This window comes from Callithrix jacchus, chromosome 11, assembly GCF_049354715.1.
Source record: "Callithrix jacchus isolate 240 chromosome 11, calJac240_pri, whole genome shotgun sequence".
NCBI lineage: Eukaryota > Metazoa > Chordata > Mammalia > Primates > Cebidae > Callithrix > Callithrix jacchus.
Genome location: NC_133512.1, coordinates 72,355,347 through 72,380,121, shown reverse-complemented (window position 1 = coordinate 72,380,121; position 24,775 = coordinate 72,355,347). Strand labels below are relative to the sequence as shown.

At 35.4% G+C, this 24,775-nt stretch overlaps 1 protein-coding gene and 1 pseudogene across 2 annotated transcripts in view; one reads left to right on the top strand and one right to left on the bottom strand.

The window, feature by feature from the left end:
• Positions 1-19,875, top strand: part of RSBN1L (round spermatid basic protein 1 like) — a 74,181-nt gene extending 54,306 nt beyond the window's left edge. Inside the window, exons 4-8 of the mRNA XM_002751664.7 lie at positions 8,063-8,200; positions 10,918-11,060; positions 14,778-14,945; positions 18,976-19,084; positions 19,165-19,875. Of these exons, the coding sequence (XP_002751710.1) occupies positions 8,063-8,200; positions 10,918-11,060; positions 14,778-14,945; positions 18,976-19,084; positions 19,165-19,803 (1,197 nt within the window). The 3' untranslated portion in view covers positions 19,804-19,875. The remainder of the gene's footprint in view (positions 1-8,062; positions 8,201-10,917; positions 11,061-14,777; positions 14,946-18,975; positions 19,085-19,164) is intronic.
• On the bottom strand, positions 6,962-7,631 carry LOC100391362 (small ribosomal subunit protein eS8 pseudogene; annotated as a pseudogene). Its single transcript, XR_013524059.1, has one exon. The product of XR_013524059.1 is annotated as a small ribosomal subunit protein eS8 pseudogene (transcript).
• Positions 19,876-24,775: the final 4,900 nt, after the last annotated feature.

Sequence of the window (24,775 nt, the reverse complement as noted above, 5' to 3'; positions counted from 1 at the left end):
CTTTACAATGGGTTTATCAGGTTGAAACCCCATACTTAAATCGAGCAGCATCTGGACTTAAGATGGTTCAGCATACTTACAATTTTTTTTCAGTGGGCTTATTGGAGTATTTATTTGTTTGAGACAGTCTTGTCACCCAAGGTGGAGTGCAATGGCACAGTCTCAGCTTCACTGCAACCTCTGCCTCCTAGGTTCCAGTGATTCTCAGCCTGCCACCACGCCTGGCTCATTTTTGTATTTTTAGTAGAGACAGGGTTTCACCACGTTAGCCAGGCTGGTCTTGAACTCCTGACCCTCAGGTGATCCGCCTGCCTCAACCTCCCACAGGGCTAGGATTACAGGCATGAGCCACCACACCCGGCTGCTTATCAGAATTTTGAATGCAGTTGTTTTCTAAGCATGCTTCTCCCACTTCCAAACTCTAAATCTTATTTTTATTTTATCCTGGTTCTAAGTTGTTTCTCAGGTAACTTATGTCAAAGTATTAACTGATGATGAAGGGTCTATTATTTTAATAATGAAACTTACTAAATCTGATCTGATCTGTTAGACCTGTTTCACTAGAATGGGGGCAGAATGCTAGCATTTGTTGAATTCGTGCTGGGGTCATTCACTGTGTTAGGCTAGTAATAGCAATTTTATGTTTTATCTTTGAAACAGTGCTTGCCTTTGTACTAAATTTTCATTTTGACCAATTGTGCCTGCTTCATCCTTCTCAAATACTTTTGAACTGATCTGTACAAAATAATATCGCAGCAGAGACCACATGCTCTAACAGTAAGAAAAGTTTCCCCCCATTATTGTACTACTTTTAAAATGGATAATAATTTTTGTTCTTATTTTGGTTGCAGTTATATGGGTATTTTTGAAATGTTGATTAAATATTCCCTATTTTGATTAGAAAATATATGCCAGAAATGATGGGTAATGGCTCCCCCTTGTGACACAGTCATTTATGTCATGTTTAGATTGCCTCAGAATGTCCTGCAGGCCTTGTTTTTAAAAATAAGGGACTCTTCTCCCCACGCCCTAAAAAAAAAAAACCTCAGCAGAGTTGAACCGACAGCTTCTGCTCCCACCCCCTCAATTTTTTGGCTCTAGTAATGATCCTGTTTTTGTATTTTCTTCACATTGGTGCTGATATAAACTCAAAATATCTATTATATTTATTGTGGATCACTATGAAAGTATTCTGAGGAACTTTTAATATCTTGGAATGTTGATAGGTATACTAAAACAGCTACACACACACACACACACACACACACACACACACACGTTTTGAAGTCCAAAACAGTGTAATGCTGGACCAAATAAGTAATACTTGTTTGCAGTGAGACTCTTCGGAAACTTTAATAGCTGGTGTGTGTGATGAGCCTCCTAAACAAGAAGGGTTTTCCAGACTTAGTAGACTGTAGAACTCTCTCTTCAGGGAACATGTTTTGGGAAACAGCAGGTTGTTTCAAGTGAGTCGTTTTTTGGGGCTTTAAAAAAAATTACTTATTACTATATTTGCCTTTTCCCCTGTTGCAGCAATTTTCATAATTTACATAAGAGCAACATATTTTCTGTTAAGAACAGGCTACTTTTTTCTCTTTGTAGCAAGACAACCTCAGAATCCTAAGATTTTTCTTTTTAAAGATGACATTATATGACTAGAATATTAGTTTAAACAGTTATTTCATTTTCTGTTTACCAAAGCTGCTGAGATTTTGGTATCGAAACTTACTGGCAGTGGGTACGATAGGTCTCCTACTTTCTTCTTTCCCTTCATAATATTTATAGAGAATTTATACAAGGTGAAAAGCGAAAATGTGGCCATGATGGTCGTGGAGTTTTGTGGGGAGAGGTGGGAGATTTAGATTAAATATGTTATATTTCTTCTGAAGGCCATTATTTAAATATAAGCTTTTCCAAAGATATTAAGTATCATGCCTGTCTTTTATTGTGTTCTGTTTGAGAGATCTATATAACTAGATTAGGAGGAACTATATGTATAATCTTTGTAATTCATTGCATTTCTTTTTTTAGAAAGCAAATATATTTTTTATTTAATTTATTTTTTGAGACTGAGTCTTGCTTTATCACCCAGGCGGGAGTGCAGTGGCACGCAGTGCTGCAGTCTTGGCCCACTGCAACCTCCGCCTCCCTGGTTCAAGCATTCTCATGCCTCAGCCTCCTGAATAGCTGGGATTACAGGCACCTACCACCATGCCTGGTTAATATTTGTATTTTTAGTAGAGATGGGGTTTTGCCACATTGGCCAGGCTGATCTGGAACTCCTGACCTCAAGTGATCTGCCCACCTGCACTTCCGAAGTGCTGGGATTTCAGGTGTGAGCCACCGCTCCCGGCCTATATTTTAAAGCAGTGATATGTTTTGACTTTTTTAGGTTAATTTTTTAACTACATCAGAAAACTGGTTTGATTAATGTCTACTGAAGTAAAAAGCAAATATAGTAAGCTCACATGGAGAGTCATCAGGGTGTGAGGTTTTCCAGATAAGCGATTTTTCTTTAGATAATGGAAATGTAGTTTTAAGTACCAAGATTTCATAAAAATATCTTCTTTACTGAACATACGCAACAAAATGTAACTTTATTTTCAGTATTGGTTTGTCATCATTACAATTCTGATGCCTTAGGGCAGCTGCAGCTGTGCTTACCCTTTGCCCCTCCTTCCCCTTCTAAATTTGTGGTTTCTTTTCCTTTATGATTTTAGATAGTAGTTATAATAATTGTGCCTAATATAGGAATGGATATGTAAGAAGAGGACCTTTTATGAGCCATGGTCTTTGTGACATTTACTTTGACTATTTAAAGATTATTCTTATCTGTTACCTCTCCCTCCTCACTGCCCTTGAGTTCTTTGCAGTCTGGCATAGTCTGGATAGGTGATTTGTAGAGAATTGAGGCTTGATGTTTTTGTGTGTGTGTGATATTGTAGATTTAACTTTATTCTATGTAATAGGTGGATTGTGGTTCTTTGGTATATAGTTTTGCAACAAAACAGGTGTCACCAAAATCAAGAAGTATTTACATAATTGTGAAAAACCATGTGAATTTATTTCTTTTTCTTTCCTTCCTTCCTTTCCTTTTTCTTTCTTTCATTAATTCATTCATGGAGTCTTGCTCTCTCCCCCAGGCTGGAGTGCAGTGGCATGATCTCAGCTCACTGCAACCTCTGCCTCCTGGGTTCAAGCAATTCTCATGCCTCAGCCTCCTGAGTAGCTGGGACTACAGGTGCACACCACCATACCCGGCTAATATTTTGTATTTTAGTAGAGACAGGGTTTCACTATGTTGCTCAGACTGGTCTCAAACTCCTGAGCTCAGACAATCTGCCCGCCTCGGCTTCTCAAAGTGCTGGGATTATAGGTGTGAGCCCCCACGCCCAGCCTCTTACATTTTATTTTAACAGCTTAAGTACCATCATGTATTTTGTCAAGAGGTATATACTTTTTAAATTGGAAACATTGTTGTGTGTAATTTGCCATTAATAGTTATAAATGATGGATCTGAAATATTGGGTTATTAAACTAGAAATTTGTGTGAAATGATACATAATTAAAAGTTATACTACAATATATTTTAAAATTTAATACTTTTACAGATTAAGATTTTGATAACTTCAATTTAATTTTTAAAATTTGGTTTGAGTTTAAATATGTTTGTTCAGGTGGGTCATCATAGTTTTATCTTTACTATTGGAGAATAAATGTTTTGAAAGATAATTGCTGTTTTGTTTTAAACATGTGATAGCTAAGCGGTTTTTATAAAGGCCAATTTCCTACTAGAATTTATTTTTGGTTTTATTAGTGGGACAGTGGGTTCTGCTTTACAATTTTTGTGTATTTTGGTTAAAAGAGAGATATTTATACTTTTGTTATAATAAGTTATTTGTGAAGGTGAATTTTACATATCATCTGTATGTTTTATATATATTTTGCCAGGAGATACGAAGAACTAACTAAAAATTCAATTATGATATTTAGCAATATAATCTGTATTACTTCACTTTAAAAATTCAGGGTATCTAAAAAATCCTTTGAAATATTTATGAATTTTAATAGGACCATACTTAAAAATGATCAACAAAAGATACAGCCTTTTGTTAGGTAGTGCCCAAACTAGACAAAGGATGGGGGAAAAATCGTTTTTTTAATTTATTTAGTCTATTATGTTAAAAATTTTTTTGTGTGTGACAGAGTTTCACTCTGCTGCCAGGTTGGAGTGCCAGTGGCGTGATCTCGGCTCACTGCAAGCTCCGCCTCATGGGTTCAAGTCATTCTCCTGAGCCTCCCAAGTAGCTAGGACTACAGGTGTGCACCACCACACCAGCTAATTTTTCTATTTTTAGTAGAGATGGGGTCTCACCATGTTAATCAGGATGGTCTTGATCTCTTGACCTTGTGATCCACCCACCTCGGCCTCCCAAAATGTTGAGATTACAAGCATGAGCCACTGTACCTGGCGTATTATGTTAAAAATTTTAATGTTTCTGTCTATACTAATTTAGACATGTTTTGTTTTATTTTTAAATAAGCAATATTTGTGAACTTGGAAATTAATATAAATGTGTAATTTGAATGAAATGAGATGGTTAGGTCAGTAATACTTCTTCACTCAATGAAATAATTATTCTAACTTGAAATAGCATCATCTGGTCAAATTAAAATTAGTAAATAAAATTTTGAGTTATTATACAACATATGATTTGTCTGTATATTACCACCCAAGTTTTACTCATTCTTTTCCTGTTAGTTTATGATGTATGTTTTTACTCACATTTAAATATATACATTTTACACTACGAGGACTGAATGTTAAATTTGTTACCAATTAGTTCCGCTTTTATGATTATTGTATTTATCTCCTAATCTTTATAGTTTAATAATGTTATAGCTTTTTGGTTTTATCTTTCTTTGTAGAATAGAAGTAGTTATCTGAATTGCAAGATGAGGTAGAACCCAACTATTTCAATTATATTTGAGAAATTGATTATTTCATGTATAGTATGACTTTTTAAAACTACTAGATTAATTGAAAGTTTAGTTGTGCTTCACATTTTAGAAGAATTCACTTACTGAAAATTCTTTTCCTTTTCCACAGTCATCCCCTCCCGCCAAGATAAACTGCCCAAATTCTTTAGCTGATCGTTGTTGATACTGCGATGTAGAATGAACCAACTCAGTGGCACGGACTTATTTGATTCTGGCTTTGTTAGAACTAAGTGTCTTAGGTATTTGATTATAACAAGATACGGAAGTTTATGCACAGAAAATTTACTTATTTGTATAAAGTGGAAATAGTACCTCTCTAATTTGACTTTTTTTTTTTTAGTCTCACTGTGTTGTTCAGGCTACTCTTGAACTCCTGGGCTTAAGTGATCCTCCTGCCTCTGCCTTCTGGGTAGCTGGGATTACACTTTCATGCTACCACCCCTAACACTAATTTGACGTTTTAGTTATATTTCAAAGCACTTGGAAAAATTTGTGTTTTACATTATCAGTTGTTGATTTCACTTTCTACATAGCTATGGTCTCTCAAAATTCCTTATGGCCATTTGCAGATCCAAAACTTAGAATCTCAGAATCACTTAACAGATTTGATGTGTTATATTCTGGTAAATGTGCTAGAGTTCAGATTGATATCTTTAGCTTCTTTGTTAGACTACATTACAGAAATGCATACTGATCACTGAATTTCTTATTGGAGTGCTATTAATGCCTCTAAACATCTAGAGCCTGAAGACTGTTGTAGTTAGGTTTTAACTTTTAGCTTTTTCAATATAGGACATGATAGGAATTTTTAAGAGACAGGAAAAAGATGAAACAATGAGTACAAGATGGTGGCACAAGTCCCAACTGTTCTTTTTTGTTTTTTTGAGACAGAATCTTGCTCTTTTGCCCAGGCTAGAGTGCAGTGGCATGATCATAGCTTACTGCAGCCTTGACTTCCCAGGCTCAAGATAGCCTCCCACCTCTCAAAGTGCTAAGATTATAGGCCCTTAATTTTCCAACTTATAGGAATGTTTTGTGGTTCTGAGAAGTCAATTTGTAACAGTTTAGGAAAATGTAAGCTTGGAAATTTGTTGTATTTATTAAAGAATTAATGTCATTATTAAACTGCTTTGCTGATTATAATAACAAATGAGATTCTTTGTCTTAAATGATTTTGTTATGAAAAGATGTGGGTTGGGGTTTAGTTTGTTACACTGTGATACTCTTACCAGCATAATTGTAAGGATTCAATTTTTAATGTGACTCTTTTTTATAATTTTAATGTGACTATATTTTATAATCTGTGTCTATGATGTGATGAAAGTTGACCATCCACGTTTGCCTGAAATACGAGACTTACAGTTTTAAGACAGATAGTCCTGGGCAAATGGAGACAAACTGGTCTCCTAAATTTTGTGTCCACAAAGGCTAATCCAGAGAAAGAGACAATTAGAATTTTGCTAATTATTTGGCTATCAGAAGGAGTTGTTTTGCTTGAAGACAGACTCAACTTGTTTACTAGTGTTAGTATATGAAAATACATAGGTTTCTTTGTCAGGATTTAAATATGCTGGCAAAAATACCGTTATCAATGAATCTTGAGATATAAATGGCTTTGTTTTGGCTCTTTGAATGCCACCCATTTGCTAGCATTATGGCAGGTGAATTTATATCATTATCAAGTTTTCTTCAGTAATCTGTTATAAAACATTCCAGTTAAGAAACCAAAGCTCAAGGAATATAAATGATTTCTGAAAGTCACATAGCTGATAGATAGCAAAGGCAGATTTGGATATTAGGATTCCTGATTCTTAATTTCTAGTAGTTTCTCACCACAGTTAATAGATATATAAACTGGATCCTAGTTAATTGGTAAGATCCGAAAAGAAGAGCATCCCTGGTGGCCTTTTTTTTTTTTTTTTTTTTGTGAACAGAACAATACACACCTTTATGACATGGGTGAAGAGAGAAAACAAGGATTTATTTGCCTTTCCGGGCCTTGATTTTCCTAAGATAGAACTCCAACTCTTTGCCCTCTAGCACATAGCCATCTGCTCGGCCACACTGTCCCGGCCTTGAAGTGATGCATGCAAGAAGCTTGCCCTGCTGGAACTGCTCCTCCTGTAGACTGCTGATTTTGGCATTCTTTTTCCTTTCGTCGTATTTCTTCTGAATTTTTTTAGATCGTTTTTTGTTTAAAATCTCTTCTTCCTCAGGAGTCAGCTTGGCTCCCTTCTTGCGGCCCAGGGGCAGCGCATAGTGGGACTCGTACCACTGTCGGTATGGCATGCTGTCGATGAGCACAATGCAATTCTTCACCAGGGTCTTGGTACGGACCAGCTCGTTATTAGATGCATTATAGACAACATCAATGATCCTTGTTTTTCTAGTACAACACTCTGAGTCCCAGGAGAAATTTCCCACGTCCAGCCTCAGGGCACGGTATTTCTTGTTACCGCCCCGCACACGGACTGTGTGGATGCGGCGGGGGCCAATCTTGGTGTTGGCAGCCGGGCGCCCCAACTCATACTTCCGCTTCTTGTGGTAGGGCTTTCTCTTGCCCCCGGTCTTGCGGCGCTTGTGCCAGTTGTCCCGAGAGATGCCCATCGCTCGGCGCTGGCTGGAAAGAGAGGCCTGGTAGCCTTTTAGACAGATAAGCCACTGGTGATGGTTAAATGTTTTCAGAGGGTCTAGTTTTGAAAATTTTGATTAAAAGATACGAACTTCATTTCACTTTAGAAAAATGCAGGTACACCAACTTTTGAATATTCAGATAATGAGTTCCTCTTTTCTAAGGAGATGTTGTCTAGAATTAATGTTTATTTGTCTTAACTGTGTTTTCATAAGCAGCATGTTGGAATAGAGAAGGTAAAATAGCTTGATTTAGTGCAAGTTCTATTTTTAAAATGCCTTATCTGTTACTGTTAGTGAAGTTTTGTTTTTTTTTTCTTTCCTCCCATTATGATACAATATTCTGGGATAATAATAATTTACTGTTACACAATGAATGATAGCAAACATTATCTTATGTGTAACTTTTAATTAAATCCATATTCTTCAGGTAAAGAGAACGTATTCTCATGGTACTTACAGAGCTGGCCCAATGCGACAAATAAGCTTGGTGGGAGCAGTTGATGAAGAAGTAGGAGATTACTTCCCTGAGTTCCTTGACATGTTGGAAGAGTCACCATTTTTAAAAGTAAGAGATAATCTGTCATGGGATTAGAGTTGTTTTGTTTTTGTTTTTAAAAAAGGCAAGAAAAACCAGCATGACTAATCTGATTTGGGAGTGTTTCTTTCATGCTACATGCAATATAAATGAATGAATGTTTCAGAAATAGAAACATTTTGGTTTTATTTGAACTGGAGGGAAGGAGGGGCAAGAGATAGGAAACTGAAGTAATTCTTGTGTAGTGTGTATATGTGGTATCTCAGGTCCTAATTTTAATGGCAAAGCTAAATGGTGGACAATGAAATTGAAATAACACCTGTTACACTTTAGAAAATTAGTTTCTGTGTGTTAATCACCTCTTAGGAAGTACAGAAAGGATTCTACTAAAAATGTTTAAGACAAAGGAATGGCAGTTTAGCATTGTGGAAAACTAGCCTGTGAAATTACACATGCATGTTTTAGCCTTGGCTATACCTATCTGGGTTGGACAGCCATTTAAGCTTTCTGGGCTTCAGTTTCATCATCCATAAAATGTTTAGGCAATGTAAACAAAGACCCCTTTATTTTATTTATTTATTTATTTATTTATTTATTTATTTTTGAGACAGTTTCACTCTGTACCCAGGCTGGAGTGTAGTGGTGCACTGTGGAGCTGTGACCTCCCTGGGCTCAGATGGTCCTCCCATCAAGTACCTGGGACTACAGGCACATGCCATCACGCCCAGCTAACTTTCGTTTTTTTTTTTTTTTGGGGGGTGGAAATAGGGTTTCACCATGTTGCTCAGGCTGGACTTGAACTCTTAGGCTCAAGTGATACTCCTGTGTTGGCCTCCCAAAGTGCTGGGATGAGCCACCATGCCCGCCCACCCATAGTCCCCTTTAAATTTGCAGCAAGATTCCTTTCTTTTCTTCTTCTTTTTAAAAACAGCTTATTCAGAAAATATTTCTTATTGTGAGTTGCTGTGGCTATCCCACTGAGAGAGGGATCTCTGAACTGTGTAGTTAGGTTAATTACTTAACCAGTAACTCAAAGGTCAGTGCAAAACTACACTGAAATTCAGGGTCCAGGTGAGCAACAGAATGTGACAAGATTTCTAATACCACATAATCTATTGGACATCTCTTTTATCACTTCTGCTTGCTTGGTGTTTTTACTCTATATGTGCATATATCTTTTCTCTTCCCTTTGTTTTTAACCCTGTTCCATTCCCTTTTCTTTTTTAAACTTTTTGTTCCCTTTCTACTTCTCTCAGGTAGTCACATCATGGAATTAGGTTGCATTTATTATTGAATTATATTTAAAAAGTATCAAGTATTATTTAAATGGTTGCTTCAAATTTAATTTTCAAAGCACGTGAACTTAAATCCATTATTTCTTTTTCTTTGTTCCTTTGTCTCTTTTTTTTTTTTTTTTTTTAAGTAATGGAGTCCTGCTATGTTGTACAGGCTAGTTTTGAAGTCCTGGACTCAAGCAGTCCTGCTTCAGTCTCCCAAAGTGCTGGGATTACAGACGTGAGCCACCTGCACCCAACCTAAATGCACTGTTTCTAAAGAAATTTGACAATCCTTTTTGAAAAGAGGGTGTGCAGTTTTAATTTTGTTCTCAATATTCCTTGAACAGTGGCCATCAGTTTCCTCCTCCTCTCTTTTTTTGTTTGGGATGGGGTCTTGCTCCGTCATACAGGCTGCAGTGCAGGGGCATGATCTCAGCTTACTGCACCCTCTGCCTCCCAGGTTCAAGTGATTCTCGTGCCTCAGCCTCTTGAGTAGCTGGGATTACAGATACGCACTACCACGCCTAGCTAATTTTTTGTATTTTTAGTAGAGGTGGGCTTCTCCAAGCTGATCTCAAACTCCTGAGCTCAGGTGATCTGCCTGCGTCAGCCTCCAAAAGTGCTGGGATTAAAGGCGTGAGCCACCATCCCCTGCCGCCTTCTTCTCTCTCTTTTCCCTTTCCCTTCTGTCTGTCTCTCTTTTTCTTTTTGTATGTTTTTGAGACGGAGTCTCACTCTGTCGCCAGGCTGGAGTGCAGTGGCACGATCTCGGCTTACTGCAACCTCCGCCTCCTGAATTCAAGTGATTCTCCTGCCTCAGCCCCCCAAGTAGCTGGGACTATAGGCACGTGCTACCACACCCTGCTAATTTTTGTATTTTTAGTAGAGATAGGGTTTCACCTTGTTGGCCAGGATGGTCTCAATCTCTTGATCTCGTGATCTGCCTGACTCGGCCTCCCAAAGTGCTGGGATTACAGGCATGAGCCACCTAGCCCAGCCTTGTTCTTTCATTTAAAAATATTTAATTTCTGGTTTAAGCAAATAACCTCTTCAAGAAACTACTAAACAAAATATGTTTTGATTTTCTTTTTAATGATCATTAAAGAGGTATCCAGTTTTTAAATTCAAATTTAATTTTATTTTTATAGATTATTAAGAGAGCACTTGCTTATTTCATCTGTTAATATCATATGATCCATTTGGTAGATGGAAAAATAACAAATGATGAATATAGTGAATCATACCTCTAGCAAGGTAGAGGGATAGAACCATCCAAGCATATTCATTTTCTTGGTGTGTTTGAAACAGTTTTTTCAAGCAAAGTATATCAATATATAGGGATATATTCAGTATTACGTATTTCAAGTTGTTAAGTATAAATCTGTGTATGAAAGGGGAACAATATTATTGATATATACTTGAAGATACATTTTGAAAATAATTGCTATCTACGTAATTATTTGTCTCCAGTGTACACTGCCATGGGGGACGCTATCTAGTTTAAAGTTACAGAGTCGAAAAGATAGTGATGATGGTCCCATCATGTGGGTTCGTCCAGGAGAACAAATGATCCCTGTGGCTGATATGCCAAAGTCACCTTTCAAAAGGAAAAGGTATGGTGTATACAAATTTTTATTTGAAGAGATGAGTGTTTGTATGTTGGGGTTTGTACGTTAGTTGAAAATTGGAGGAAGGAAGAAGGCAAAGTTTACGGCATAATTGGAATATAAATTTGAAAATAGCTGTATATGCTAATATAATTTGTTATAAAATCTAAAATGTAAATAAGGCATGAGAAATGTAGGCAATGACAGTAAACTAATGATGAATGGAAAAAATGTCATTTATAAGATATAAACTATTTTAGAATGAATTTAATAATATTCAGAACTGTACTAAGAAGAACAAAATATTTTATGGAGAATATAAAATAAGATCAGAACAAATGGAAAACCCTACTGTGTTCTGGATTGGGTAGAAATGATAGTTCTTTAAAATTTTTTGCATTTCAGTTGAACTAACACTTCCAGTCCTGGATAAAATGATTTTAAAATTCATAAGGAAGTAAAGTTTTCAGTGAAAGACAAGATAAGTGAGAGGGAGCTTATGATACAGGATATTGAAAATTACTACAAAGTTTAAATAGATCATTGGAATAAGAGTCCAGAAATAGATCTGAATATATTGGGAACTTAATATATGAGATAGGTGGGAAGAGGCAGATGTATTTAATGAAGAATGCTGGCATAATTGGCAGCCCATCTGAACTAAAACAAAAACAGAGCCTCTACCTTATACCTGAAGTAAATTAGAGATTTAAGCATCACAGATAAAACAGTTAAAATATTAGAATAAATTTTTTTAAGCCTGGAAGAGACTTTCTTAAGCAAGACCAAACAGTGCAGTGGCAACAGTATTTGGGAGGGAAGCAACATCAACAGTGAAGTTCAAAACTGTGACAGACTGACTAAAACATTTGTAACTCATGACAGACCAAAGTTAATGTACAAAGAACATTCTCAAGTGTAAACAACCCAGTAGAAAAATAGACCTCAGGTCGTTAAGTTTATTTTAAAAGAACTATGACATATTTTTATCTATTATATTGGCAAAAATTATTAACATAGCAATAATACAGGCTGGTAGGTATGTGAAGAAACAGTTTTTAATATATTTTTGACTGGAGGGCGAGCTGCTGTAATTTCATTAAAGTAATCTGGCAATAGCTCATAAAATTGAACATATAACTCTTTGATCTAGCACTCCTGTTTTCATCCCAAGAAATAAAAACTCTAAAGGTAAATAAATTTTGGTAAGAAAAACATTTAAAAGTGGTCTGAATGCCTCTCAACAGAAGAATGGTTGAATAGATTTTATACATTCTTATTAAAGAGTATAGTGAGGCTGAGTGCAGTGGCTCATGCCTGTAATCCCAGCACTTTGATAGGTCGAGGTGGGTGGATTACCTGAGGTCAGGAGTTCGAGACCAGTCTGGCCAACATGGTGAAAACCCATCTCTACTAAAAATTAAAAATTAGCCAGGTGTGGTGCCACATGCCTATAATCCCAGTTTCTCAGGAGGCTGAGGCAGGAGAATTGCTTGAGCCTAGAAGACGGAGGTTGCAGTGAGCTGAGATGACGCCACTCTACTCCAGCCTGGCTGACGAAGCAAGATTCTGTCTAAAAAAAAAAAGAGTACAGTGAAATAAGCCAGGTGCAGCAGCTCATGCCTGTAGTCCTAGCATTTTGAGAGGCTGAGGTGGGAGGATAACTCGAATCCCATGAGTTCAGGACCAGCCTGAGCAACGGAGTGAGACTCTCCCTCTACAAAATAAAAAATAAAAATATTTAGCTAATGTGGTGGTACATACCTGTATCCCTAACTACTCGGAAGGCTGAGTCAAGGACCGGTTGAGCCCAGGAGTTTGAGACTGCAGTGAGCTATGAGTACATCACTGCACACTCCAGCCTGTGTGACAGAACCAGACCCTGTCTCTAAAAAAGAAGAATATGGTGAAACAATTAAAATAGAGTTTTAAAAAATGTTCTGGATGGATATTCATGACACTTTAAAACAGCCAAATGTAGAGTAATGTATCTAGTATGATTTTGTTTTTATCCAAAGAAATAAATAACAAAACCCTTCTATGTGTGATTGTGTATTTATGTGAGCACAGAGAAAAGTGTGGAGAAAATGTACATTAGGTTAACATTGATTGGAATGGATGGAGATGGTGCTAGGAGAGATTATAGCTTTTTCTTTAGTTACCTAAAGGTGATTTTACTAGTTACAGTGATTATTAAGTTAAAAAGAAAACAGGGGAAAAAGTGATTGAGTAAATTCTGGGTTGCATGATGTCAGGGACTCTGTTGGTTTTTTTACTAATGTGTCTCTAGCTCCTAAACACAGTGTCTGGTACTTAATATTTATTGGATGAATAAAATTTTACAGTTTAATTTATAAATTAGTAGTAAAGGGTAAAAATCGTTGTGTTCCTCAGTGATTCTTAATTTTTTTTTAAAGAATTTATGGATCATTTTGAGAATCTGAGTCTTTCCTCACAACAATACAGATAAACACACACTTTTAGATGTAATTTCAGCGGGTTCACCACAACCTTGACAAACTTCCATTCACTTTATGGTATACAACCCATGGTATATGTGATGATAATAGTCTGACAAAAACAGTGTGTCAGGTACTGTGCCAAGTGCTGTATATGTGTGGATTCATTAGAATGTAGTATTTATGAAACTAAATTTGTGGGTTTGAGAACCTGTTAGGTTTACACAGGAAGCAACATCATCTAGCATTCTAACACATGTAGAACATTAATCACAAAGGGCCAAAAAAATTATATGTTTACATGTAATAAGACTGTAATGCAGGCGTACACACAGAGCAGTTAAATAAAAGAGATTAAGGGTGGGAGAGTAGAGAGCCAGTAAGGAAAAAATATCCCTGTGAAGATAGACAAGGATGAGAGGAGACAATTATGGGGGTAATCCAGAGTTGTGTCTGGAAGAAACAAAAACCATACAGGAAGATAAATAAAATGATGATTCTCAGCCAAAGAAACTCTTCTTAGCTGTTTCCTTGCTTATACCAAAATTGGAGAGGTTTCTGCAATGAGTAAGGCTAAGTAGGCAGCACCTTCTGCATACATATTCATTCTAGAAGGAAAATGGTGGAGGAGAGGGCCAGTGGGAAATGGCTGTCTTCAAGACAGAGCTAAGGATTTCCTTTCTGCCTCCAATAAACCATGCATGTTTTGTGGAAGCATTTATTGCTGGGTGTTTTCTTGTTAAATCTATTTTTTTGATCCTTCTTTCACTAGAATATAAACTCCCACAAAAGTAGGGTCCTCATCTGTCGTATTCACTAGCGCCAGTTCCTAGATAGTACCTACCACATAGTATGTGTCCTATAAATATTGAATTAATGCATTTTTTAAAGTTACCCATTTCAGATATATATATAAGATTTATATATATATATGTATATAAAAAATCTTGTGTTACCCAATTGATCTGAGTGAGGGCATGGTACCCAACCCCAGGTAAAGATTCTGGGTATAGGGAAACATTGGTAAATACAACCATTTGTAATTTAATTTTTTGACCCACATATTTCCTTACAGTTGTCACTTTTGTGAAGGTATATTAGAAAAATGAGGGTATCGAATGTGTGTTTTTGTTTGTTCTTGTTCATTTTAAAGATAGAATTTGACTTGATAGCAGATTTCATACTTTTTGTCTGAATTATATAATTATTGAATGATGGCAATTGTCACTATAGAAATGTAATTTTTTTTTAAAAAAAAAAACAGAACTACCAATGAAATAAAAAATCTTCAGTACCTACCTCGAACAAGTGAGCCCCGTGAGATGCTCTTTGAAGACAGGACAAGAGCTCATGCAGATCACATAGGACAAGGTTTTGAACGACAGACTACAGCTGCTGTTGGAGTGCTGAAGGCTGTGCACTGTGGAGAGTGGTATATATAACTACTGCTGTTTTAATGAAAGAATTTCTTGACTTCTACAGTCTTTCTTGGAAAGTCTTAGTAATTCCTCCTTACTGTGGGAAAAAAACTTCATTTTTTTACCTTTATTTGTATATCTTAATTGTATAATTGCTCTAAAGATTTTAAAATCCTAGAATCTAGGTTTAGTCATTTGGGTTAACTGGAATAATTAATTTCATGTGCTAAGTGACTAGATGTGAAAAAAATTAAGGCAAAAGAAAAACTAAGGCTTACCTGCTGCTTACTGTATGCCTTTTTACAAATGTTGTTAAATTTATCTCAACTACTTTTTGCCCCATATTTATCATATAAGGAAACTGAGGCTCAGAGCTGTCAAATAATTTTTTTACAGTCATATAGTTAATAAGTGATAGAGCTGAAACTGATTTCAATCTGATTCCATACTCTTTTGTTTTCCTCCTGCTTTGCTGTACCCTTACTAAGGTGTGGTTTCTCTTTATTATGTATTTGCTTTTCTGTATTCTTTTTTTTTCCAGTTTTGTTTACAAGTTTCACTTTGAATATTTTGACAGATTAAAAAATGGGTTATTCTGTTTAATATACTTGAGGTGTCATCTCATACATTAAGTAACTTTCCATGTATTAAACTGATAAAAATACAAAGCCAAAGTTATTGTAATTTTGCAGCCAGGCCTGATGGCTCATGCCTGTAATCCCAGCACTTTGCGGGGCCAAGGCCGGTGGATCAGCTGAGATCAGGAGTTCAAGACCAGCATGGACAACATGGTGAAACCTTGTCTCTAATAAAAATACAAAAATTAGCTTGGGGTGGTGGTCGGCATCTGTAATCCCAGCTATAGGGAAGGCCTTGAGGCAGGAGAATTACTTGAACCCAGAAGGCGGAGGTTCCAGTGAGCCAAGATCACGCCGTTGCACTCTAGCCTGGGCAACAAGAGCAAAACTCCAGCCCCCAACCAAAAATAATAATAATAATAATAATAATAATTTTGCTTGCTTAGACTTTTGTTTTCCAAAATCAAATATTGTTTGGGTATGAAACATGAGTTAGGATATGCTATTTTGCTTATCAGAGCCATTTAAATTTTTTTTTTTTTAATAAGACAGAAGGCCTTACTCTTTTGCCCAGGCTAGAATACAGTGGTACTGTCGTGGCTTACAGCAGCCTTGACCGCCCAGGCTCAACCAAGCCTCCTGCCTCAGCCTCCTGAGTAGCTAGGACTACAGACACATGCCACCACAAACAGTGAATATTTGTTTACTTTTACATTTAAAAAAAAAAATTATTACTCTTCCTTGCAGAGCAGGACTCATAGGCAGTATGTCTAGAGTTGGCCTATTTTTAAATTTTTTGTAGAGACAGGGTCTTGTTACATTGCCCAGGCTGGGATCCCAAAGTGCTAGGATTACAGGCAGGAAACACTGCACCTGGCCTTATTAGAGCAGTTGAATTTAAGAAAAAAAAAAAAAAAAAAAAAAGTAAAAACAGGCTGGGCGTAGTGGCTCACGCCAGTAATCCCAGCACTTTTGAAGGCCAAGGTGGGCAGACCACTTGAGGTCAGGAGTTCAAGACCAGCTTGGCCAACATAGTAAAGCCTCTCCTCTACTAAAAATACAACAGTTAGCTGGCCATGCTGGCGCTCACTTATAACCCCAGCTATCTGGGAGGCTGGGGCACAAGAATCGCTTGAACCTGGGAGGTGGAGGTTGCAGTAAGCTGAGATTGCACCATTGCACTACAGCCTAGGTGACTGAGTGAGACTCGATCTCAAAAAAAAAAAAAAAAAAAAAGTGTATTTTGCTGTTGTTTGGGATATAGTGCTCTATAAATTAAGGGCAATTAAGTTAACTCTGTTGATAATGAGAGTGGTTCATTTCTTTTATAGTCTCACTTATTTTTGTCTACTTGTTAATTCGTAACTTCTACATTGTATTTGTCTAATTTTCCTGTCAGTTTTTCTAGTTTTTGCTCTATTTTTTCTTTTGTGACAGCTTTAAGTCATAATCACATATCATACAATTCACCCATTTAAAGTATACAAATGAATAGTTTTTAATATATTCACAGAGTTGTGGCAACTACCACGAAAATTATAGAGAACAGTTTCATCACCTCAAAAAGAACCTACACCCTTTAGTTATCACCTCCCCAATCCTCCATTCTCCATCCTCCCAACCCCACACTAATATACTTTCTGTCTGTATATATATGTGTCTGTTAACATCTAATATAAATGGAATCATATAATATGTCTTCTTTTGTAATTAGCTTCCTTCACTTAGCATAGTGTTTTGAAGGTGGTTCCATATATTTTGAAGTTGTGTTCTTAGGCAAATACACATGTAGAATTATTTCTTCTTGATGAATTGACCCCATTTTTCATCATAAAATGTCCTTCTTATCCTTGGTAATATTCCTTGTCTTGAAATTAACTTTGTTAATATAGCCAATTCAGTCTTCTTATGATTGTATTTACATGCTGTATCTTTTCCCATTGTTTTTCTTTGAACTTATCTGTATGTCTATATTGTTGTTCCATGTAGATAGATATCATATAGTTGGGTCTTTTTTTTTTAACCCAGTGACAATCTCTGTCTTTTAATTGGAGTATTTAGATGATTTATATTTAATATTAGTAAATTTGGTTTTAAATTTAGCATCCTGCTTTTTCCAATTTCCTTCTTTATTCTTTTTTTCCTCTTGTCATTTTTAAGCATTCCATTTTTACCTCCATAATTTGCTAAGTAGTTTATAGCTCTGTGGGCCTTTTTTATTTCTTGTTTTCAATTTACTCCAATCTACTTTGAGCTAATATTAGACTTGTTTATGTAATGTGTGTAAGAACCTTTCAGTAGTATGCTTCCATACCGCCTCCCACCATTTCTGGCCTTTGGGGTAATTGTCATGTATTTTACTTTACATATGCTATACGCCCTACACTGTATGTTGTTACTTTTGCTTTAAAGAATTATTTCTAAAGAGATTCTTTAAGTGAGAATAAAATCTCTTTCATATTTATCATTAGGTGTGCTGTACATTCCTTTTCATAGATCTGCATTTTCATTTAAGGATCATTTTCCTTCAGGCTGAAGAAATTCCTTCAGCAGTCTTTGTTATGCTAGGTTTCTGGTGACAGATTCTGTCAGTTTTTGTTTATTTGAGCATGTTTTTATTTCACATTTTTGGAGGATTTTTTGGTGGGTATAGAATTCTAGATTTACTTTTTCTTCCAATACTTTAAAAATAGTCCATTCTCTTCAGGCTTGCATTGTCTTTGGTAAGTCTATGATCATTCTTATCCTTCTTTCCCTGTATTATAATGTAATGCATGATTCTCATATTTTCTCTTTTATCACCGGTTTTTAGAAATTTAGTTATGATTTGCCTTCATGTGAGTTTCTTTTTTATGTTGTTGGGAATTTTATCTAAAATCCACTTTTGAGCATCTCTGTAAAAATGTAATTCCTAATTGAATAATTTGAAAATTTTTTAGAATTATATTTAAAAACATGAGTAATCTCAGCAAAAACCAACAGTTTATTGTTTTAGTACTTTTCTAATGGAGCCTCTTAATTTATAAAGTTATGTCAGAGTTTTATGCATCAGTGTAGTTTTATATATCTTCTGTGGAAAGAAAACATTCCCTTTTCCTCATATTTACTTCTAATTTTTATATAGTATTTTCAGCTTTAGCATTTAAATTTATGAAGCATTGATCTTATTCTTCAGATAGAACGCTTAATTTTCTTGGTGTGTATAATTTACTAATCCAGATCATTATAATTTTCCAAAGTCTTGTGACAAATATCTATACAAAAATGAAGTCAGTTTTTAATCTGTGTTTAGATTGAAAGTCATGTTGTTGGCCCTTTCTTTAAATATGTGAAATGGTTTTCCAATTACAGTTTGAAAGACAGTACTATGGTATTGACCATAAACTGTTTTTGCTTTGAGTTTAATAAGGACTCAAGAGAGTGAAACATTTATGGCAGATTCTTATTATCTCATTTTCTTTTTTAGGCCTGATCAACCCCGTATAACCAAAGATGTAATTTGTTTTCATGCTGAAGATTTCTTAGAAGTGGTTCAACGAATGCAGTTGGATTTGCATGAACCTCCACTGTCTCAGGTGTTTGTAATATACTTATTGTCTTTGGTTTAGTTTTTATTATAAAGAGACTTATTTATATTTCTTGTTTTATTTTTTAGTGTGTCCAGTGGGTCGATGATGCAAAACTGAATCAACTGAGGAGGGAAGGCATTCGCTATGCCAGGATTCAGCTATACGATAATGACATTTATTTTATTCCAAGGAATGTTGTTCATCAGTTCAAGACAGTTTCAGCTGTATGCAGTTTAGCATGGCACATTCGGCTCAAATTATATCACTCAGAGGAGGACACTTCCCAGAATATAGCTACTCCTGAAACAGCCACATCATCAGATTCCACATCATCTGTTCTTGGACCTCATGCTGACAACATTATTTGTGCTGTGAGCAAAGCCTCCTTGGATTCTGTTTTTTCAGATAAACTTCATTCTAAATATGAATTACAGCAGATTAAACATGAACCTATTGCATCTGTAAGAATCAAGGAAGAACCTGTGATTGTTACTATTCCTGAAAAGAGTAGAGCAGTGAATAATATGGATGGCAAGAATGTTAAAGCAAAATTGGATCATGTTCAATTTACAGAATTTAAGATTGACATGGATTCTAAATTTGAAAATAGCAACAAAGATTTAAAGGAAGAATTGTGCCCTGGAAATCTAAGTCTTGTTGATACAAGGCCACACAGTTCAGCACATTCAAATCAAGATAAAAAAGACGATGACATTTTGTGCTAAATTTGCATATACCATCTAAAATCCTTTTAAAAAAATAATTATGTAATAAAGATTCATGAATTCTGAAAGCAAGCCAAGGACTTGCTCCTATGTCTGTTACAAAACGTAGTTTATGTAGCTTTGTAACATTCCTCAGTGCCTGTCCATAACTGTGAAGTATCAAGCACTTAGGGCCAGATGCACTGTAAACATTGCAGGTTTAAACATAAAGGAGTCTTTAAAAAAAATCATTTACGTTGTAATTTTAGGTTTTAGAATAGCGCTGACATTAACATATATATATATAAATATATATATATATATATTTTGTAATATGAGCCAGAATTCTTTTTCAGCAATTTAAGGCTTTTCCATAGAGCTTATTTATATCCTTTTTTTTTTTTCCATTTTAAATGTGTCAGCACTGTAGTGTAAATACCTTTTAAAATATCTTTTTAGTGTGATTTATACTGAAATGTGAGCCACTTAATAAAGGTTCATATTAATAAATATGTTTTCTGTTGAGTCTGCAAAGACAAACTGACAATTCATTTAAGTCATTTGATACATTATGATTCTCTGCTGGTATATCAATTTAGCATGGTAGTGGAGTGCAAATGAATGTAATTCAAATCTAGTAAAATTTAATCTAGTAATATTTAAATTTAATCTAGTAAATATTTAAATTCTCTACACACTGCAGGCTTTTTTTTTTTTTTGAGACGGGGTCTCGCTCTGTCACCAGGCTGGAGTGCAGTGGTGCAATCTCAGCTTACTGCAACCTCTGCCTCGCAGGTTCAAGCGATTCTCCTGCCTCAGCCTCCTGAGTAGCTTGGACTACAGGTGCATGCCACTACGCCCAGCTATTATTTGTATTTTACGTAGAGACGGGGTTTCACCATGTTGGCCAGGATGTTCTCTATCTCTTGACCTTGTGATCCATTAACCTTGGCTTCCCAAAGTGCTGGGATTACAGGCGTGTGCCATAGTGCCCAGCCTCTGCAGGCCTTTTTAACAACCAAGACTCAAGAAAATGTGCTTCTGTGTGTGTGTGTGAGTGTATATATGTATATCATATTTTGCATAATTTTCATAAAAATTGATGAATATGTGAAATTTCTTAGCCCTACTCCCTGGAAATCATTGAAAAATTTTTATATCAAACTATTATTGAAAGCAGTTTAGGTGTAATAGAAACAGTTTTAGAAAGTTGGGAGAAACAAGGTATGTTAATGATAACAAAGTTAATTATGAAGTTATGTGGCCAGATTACATAGCCTACCATATTTTCTTTGTTGTCTATGGAATGATAAGTTTAGAGAATTTTCTTACTAATGAGTACCTTTACTAATTAATAGGTGAGTATTAAATCTTTAGTTACAGAAAGCTTAATTGTGAGCAATTAATTTCCTTTTACATTTTTCTTGCAGAGTGGGAGAAAAATATGGCAAATACAAAATTGTAAAATGGCAATGACAATGACTCAACTGCCATAAACAGAGATATAACTAACAAAATACTTTGTGGTACCTCATCTCTCTCAGGATCCCCTTCCTACCTTAGCAAAGGCAAACAACTTGGAGTACTTCCTTTTCAAAAGAAGCTCTAAAATTTAATTAAGGTAGGAGACAGATTGCCAGTGCCTAACTAAAGATGAGTAAAACAAACCTCTTTAGTGATAGTCTCACTATTTGACACTGCTTCCACTATTGTAATTAAAAAACAGAGGTCTTTGATGTATGTGTTACTGTAAGAAACTCTGCTCAGTGCAAATCTATTTTATTTTGTTTGTTTTTGGTATTATTCTGGCACATACTTTGGTTGATGACTTTCAGTTGGAGTTCTTGTGCTGCCATTTGGGCTACTGTGGCTATTTCCATTTCTGGCCTAATGTACCCATCCAAACTGCTCATATTTCTGGTTAGCGATAAGCCATTTAGGAAGAAACATTATTTCACCAGAACAAATAACAGTTAATTGCAGCAATGATGTCAGTTCTGGCTTCTACTTTAATAAAAGGATAGGCAAATATCACAGGAAATCTTCATGGTTTTAGGAAATGAGTGTTTGCAACATAGGAAGTTTCATGGGATAGGGAAGGTATAAATCAAGATACAGGTTTTGTTTAATATGTCATTGTCTTTCCATGCTCCCAACCTATTTAATGTTCTGTTTTAAGCTAAATTTACAGATTTGCACCTACCTTTTTGAGTGACAAAAGTTCTTAACAAACCAGTATTGAGAAATAAGAAGGGATGTGGTTAAAATGTTTTTCTGTTTGTTTCTTTTGAAAGTTGAGGAATTATATATTTAACAAAAGATGTTTTACTTCCAGTTTTCCAGTAGCATATACATGATGCATTGAGGTCATACTGTGAGAAAATGTCTTTGGGTATCCCTCCAAAATATCAGCCTTAAACTTTTTAACTTAAAGGAAGGCATATCTAAAAACAACCATAGTGGTTGCTTTTAAGTATATTTTCCTATATAACCTGTACTCAGACTTATGTATAATTTGAAAATTTAATTGTTTTAAAAATGCATATATCTCTGAAGGTAAAGTATAGATCAGTGGGCTCAAGATTTCCAGGTACAGCCTTGTTATTGCCTTCAATAATGCTTACGTTCCTTGTCTCACGGGTTATAATTTTCAAATCCTCTGAGAACTTATTGACTACCTTTTCTATTTTAATATCACATTGTAGTAATGATTTTCTAGTTAGTATATTCCAGTTCTTTATCTGAATACAAGTTTTTTGTTTTTATTTCCAGTTTCTTGGACCAGAACGATAAAGTAATTAAGACATAGTTTCTATATGGTCATATACTATATAGAATAAAGAATTGTTATATAAATTATTAAATGGATATACAGACCTTTACATAAAAACTAAGGTACCTCAGTGGAATCTGCTATAGTGCTTCCCCCTCCCCAGCCCCCCGTTTTGTTTATACCCTTTTAGCTATCTAAGTAATACATATTCTATACTCAGGTTAGCTGGTTAGCTAGCAAAAGAATTAATATTTGTAGTATTTACTTGCAAACTTTATTGAAGCCATATTCGTTATCTTCCTTGTTACCAAGGCTGTTGACTTTAAATAAAGATTAAGTTGATCTTGCACAACACTGTATATGTGTGTGTGCATGTGCCTGTTCCTGTGTGTAAGTTTGTGGGAAATAATTATTCATTTTTAATCCATTCTGTAACTTTTCTGGAGGGGAGGTCATTGAGGGTAGGGAAAATTTTATTTTCTGAGTTGTCATTAAGGTATTTTATTAGTGTTTCTGAGTGTAAAACAGTTTTTTCCCAAATACTTATGGCAGGTAAGAGCATTTTTGTAAATAATAAATTAGCACCATTTGGGTAAATTTTCAGTTTTTTTTGGACAGGTTCATTGTAATGTAAAGCAAGTATCTTAAAATTCATTTTACATTTAGTATAGGTGCAAAATTTGTTTTTTGAGTTTGAGAGATATTTTCCTTGTCTTCCATCTTTCAATAAATACTAAAATTGATAACCATAAACTTTTTACTTTTGTAATTATTTTCTTAAAATTGACATTTTCATCTTGTCAACTTTAAGTTCTTTTCTGTCTTCAATAGAAACCTTAAAATCTTGAAGTGATTCCAATTTGAAAATTATTTTTTATTCTTAAAGCTAGTTATCAAAAATTTACTTATGCTGACAGAGACGAATATTGAGGATTATCCTAAACAAGGTCACTAAACTAGGTATGGGTACTTGGAACTGTATGATAAATAACTTTCCTGTCCCACTAGACATAATGATTTCTTTACTAGGAAGGGAAGAAATACTTTTAGGCTGCTAAAACATGTGTTTTAGTCTTCAGTGTAGTAGAATAGATCTTACTGTTTCTCCTGCTTGATGTAACTACATTTATATATAAACAAAATTTTACTGGTTTTAGACTGCATTGAGTTATGTTTGATGTTTGGCACTGACTGTACACTTCAAGGATGATAATTAAGAGGACAACTCAGGAGAGCTTCTAAGTCCTTTTATCTTCTGTCCTAGCTTTTCTTTTCAGTTCTTTCTGTAACCCAGTACATACTACAGATGGAAATGATTGCTTTTTAGAACATCAAGCACACAGAGCCTAAAAAACACGTTTTTCTCTTGTAGCTCTATAGGCATTGTATAGCAGTCAAATCTCAGCTGAGAGAGCAGGGAAAGAAGGGGAAAAACATCCTGCATTTCAGGTTATCTTCCCTTATAGCTCTTCTTGGACTTCATACCCAAGCAGGGAGTATGAATGAGCTGAAAACAAAATATGGGCTGGGCAAATAGAATTTATGTTAACTAGAAATTAAAAATTTTAACTTGTATGTTTAATTACTATTATCTGCCTACCAAGAACTGCACTGTGAACATATGAGAACTCTGGATCGTTCTGTACATTTTGAAATTTAGAATTTATGCGTCTGTGTTGCTAGAATGTTAAATCTTTCCTATAAAGTTCTTTCCTATAAAATCTTTCCTATAAAACACTTCCCTATAAAGTTCACTGCTATTGTGCTACTTAAGATTAGTAAGTGTGCAGACTCAAGGCAAGTTAGTTAATGTTACAGTCACACAGCCTGGCCAACATGCTGAAACCCTGTCTCTGCTAAAAATATAAAAATTAACTGGGCATGGTGGTGCATGCCTATAATCCCAGATACTTGGGAGGCTGAGGCAGGAGAATCGCTTGAACCCAGGTGGTAGAGGTTGTAGTGAGCTGAGATCTTGCCATTGCACTCTAGCCTGGGTGACAGGGTGAGACTTGGTCTCAAACACACACACACACACACACACACACAAATAATATAGTCACAAATTCTTTGCATTATAGTGTTGAGAAACTTATTTGGACACATGGTTTGATCCCCCTGCCCTGCCAAACCAAAGTTTTTTCTTGAAATTTTATTTTTCAACTAAGCTAGATTTTTACATGAAACATCTCAAATCTGTCGTCTTTAAAAATACCTTTA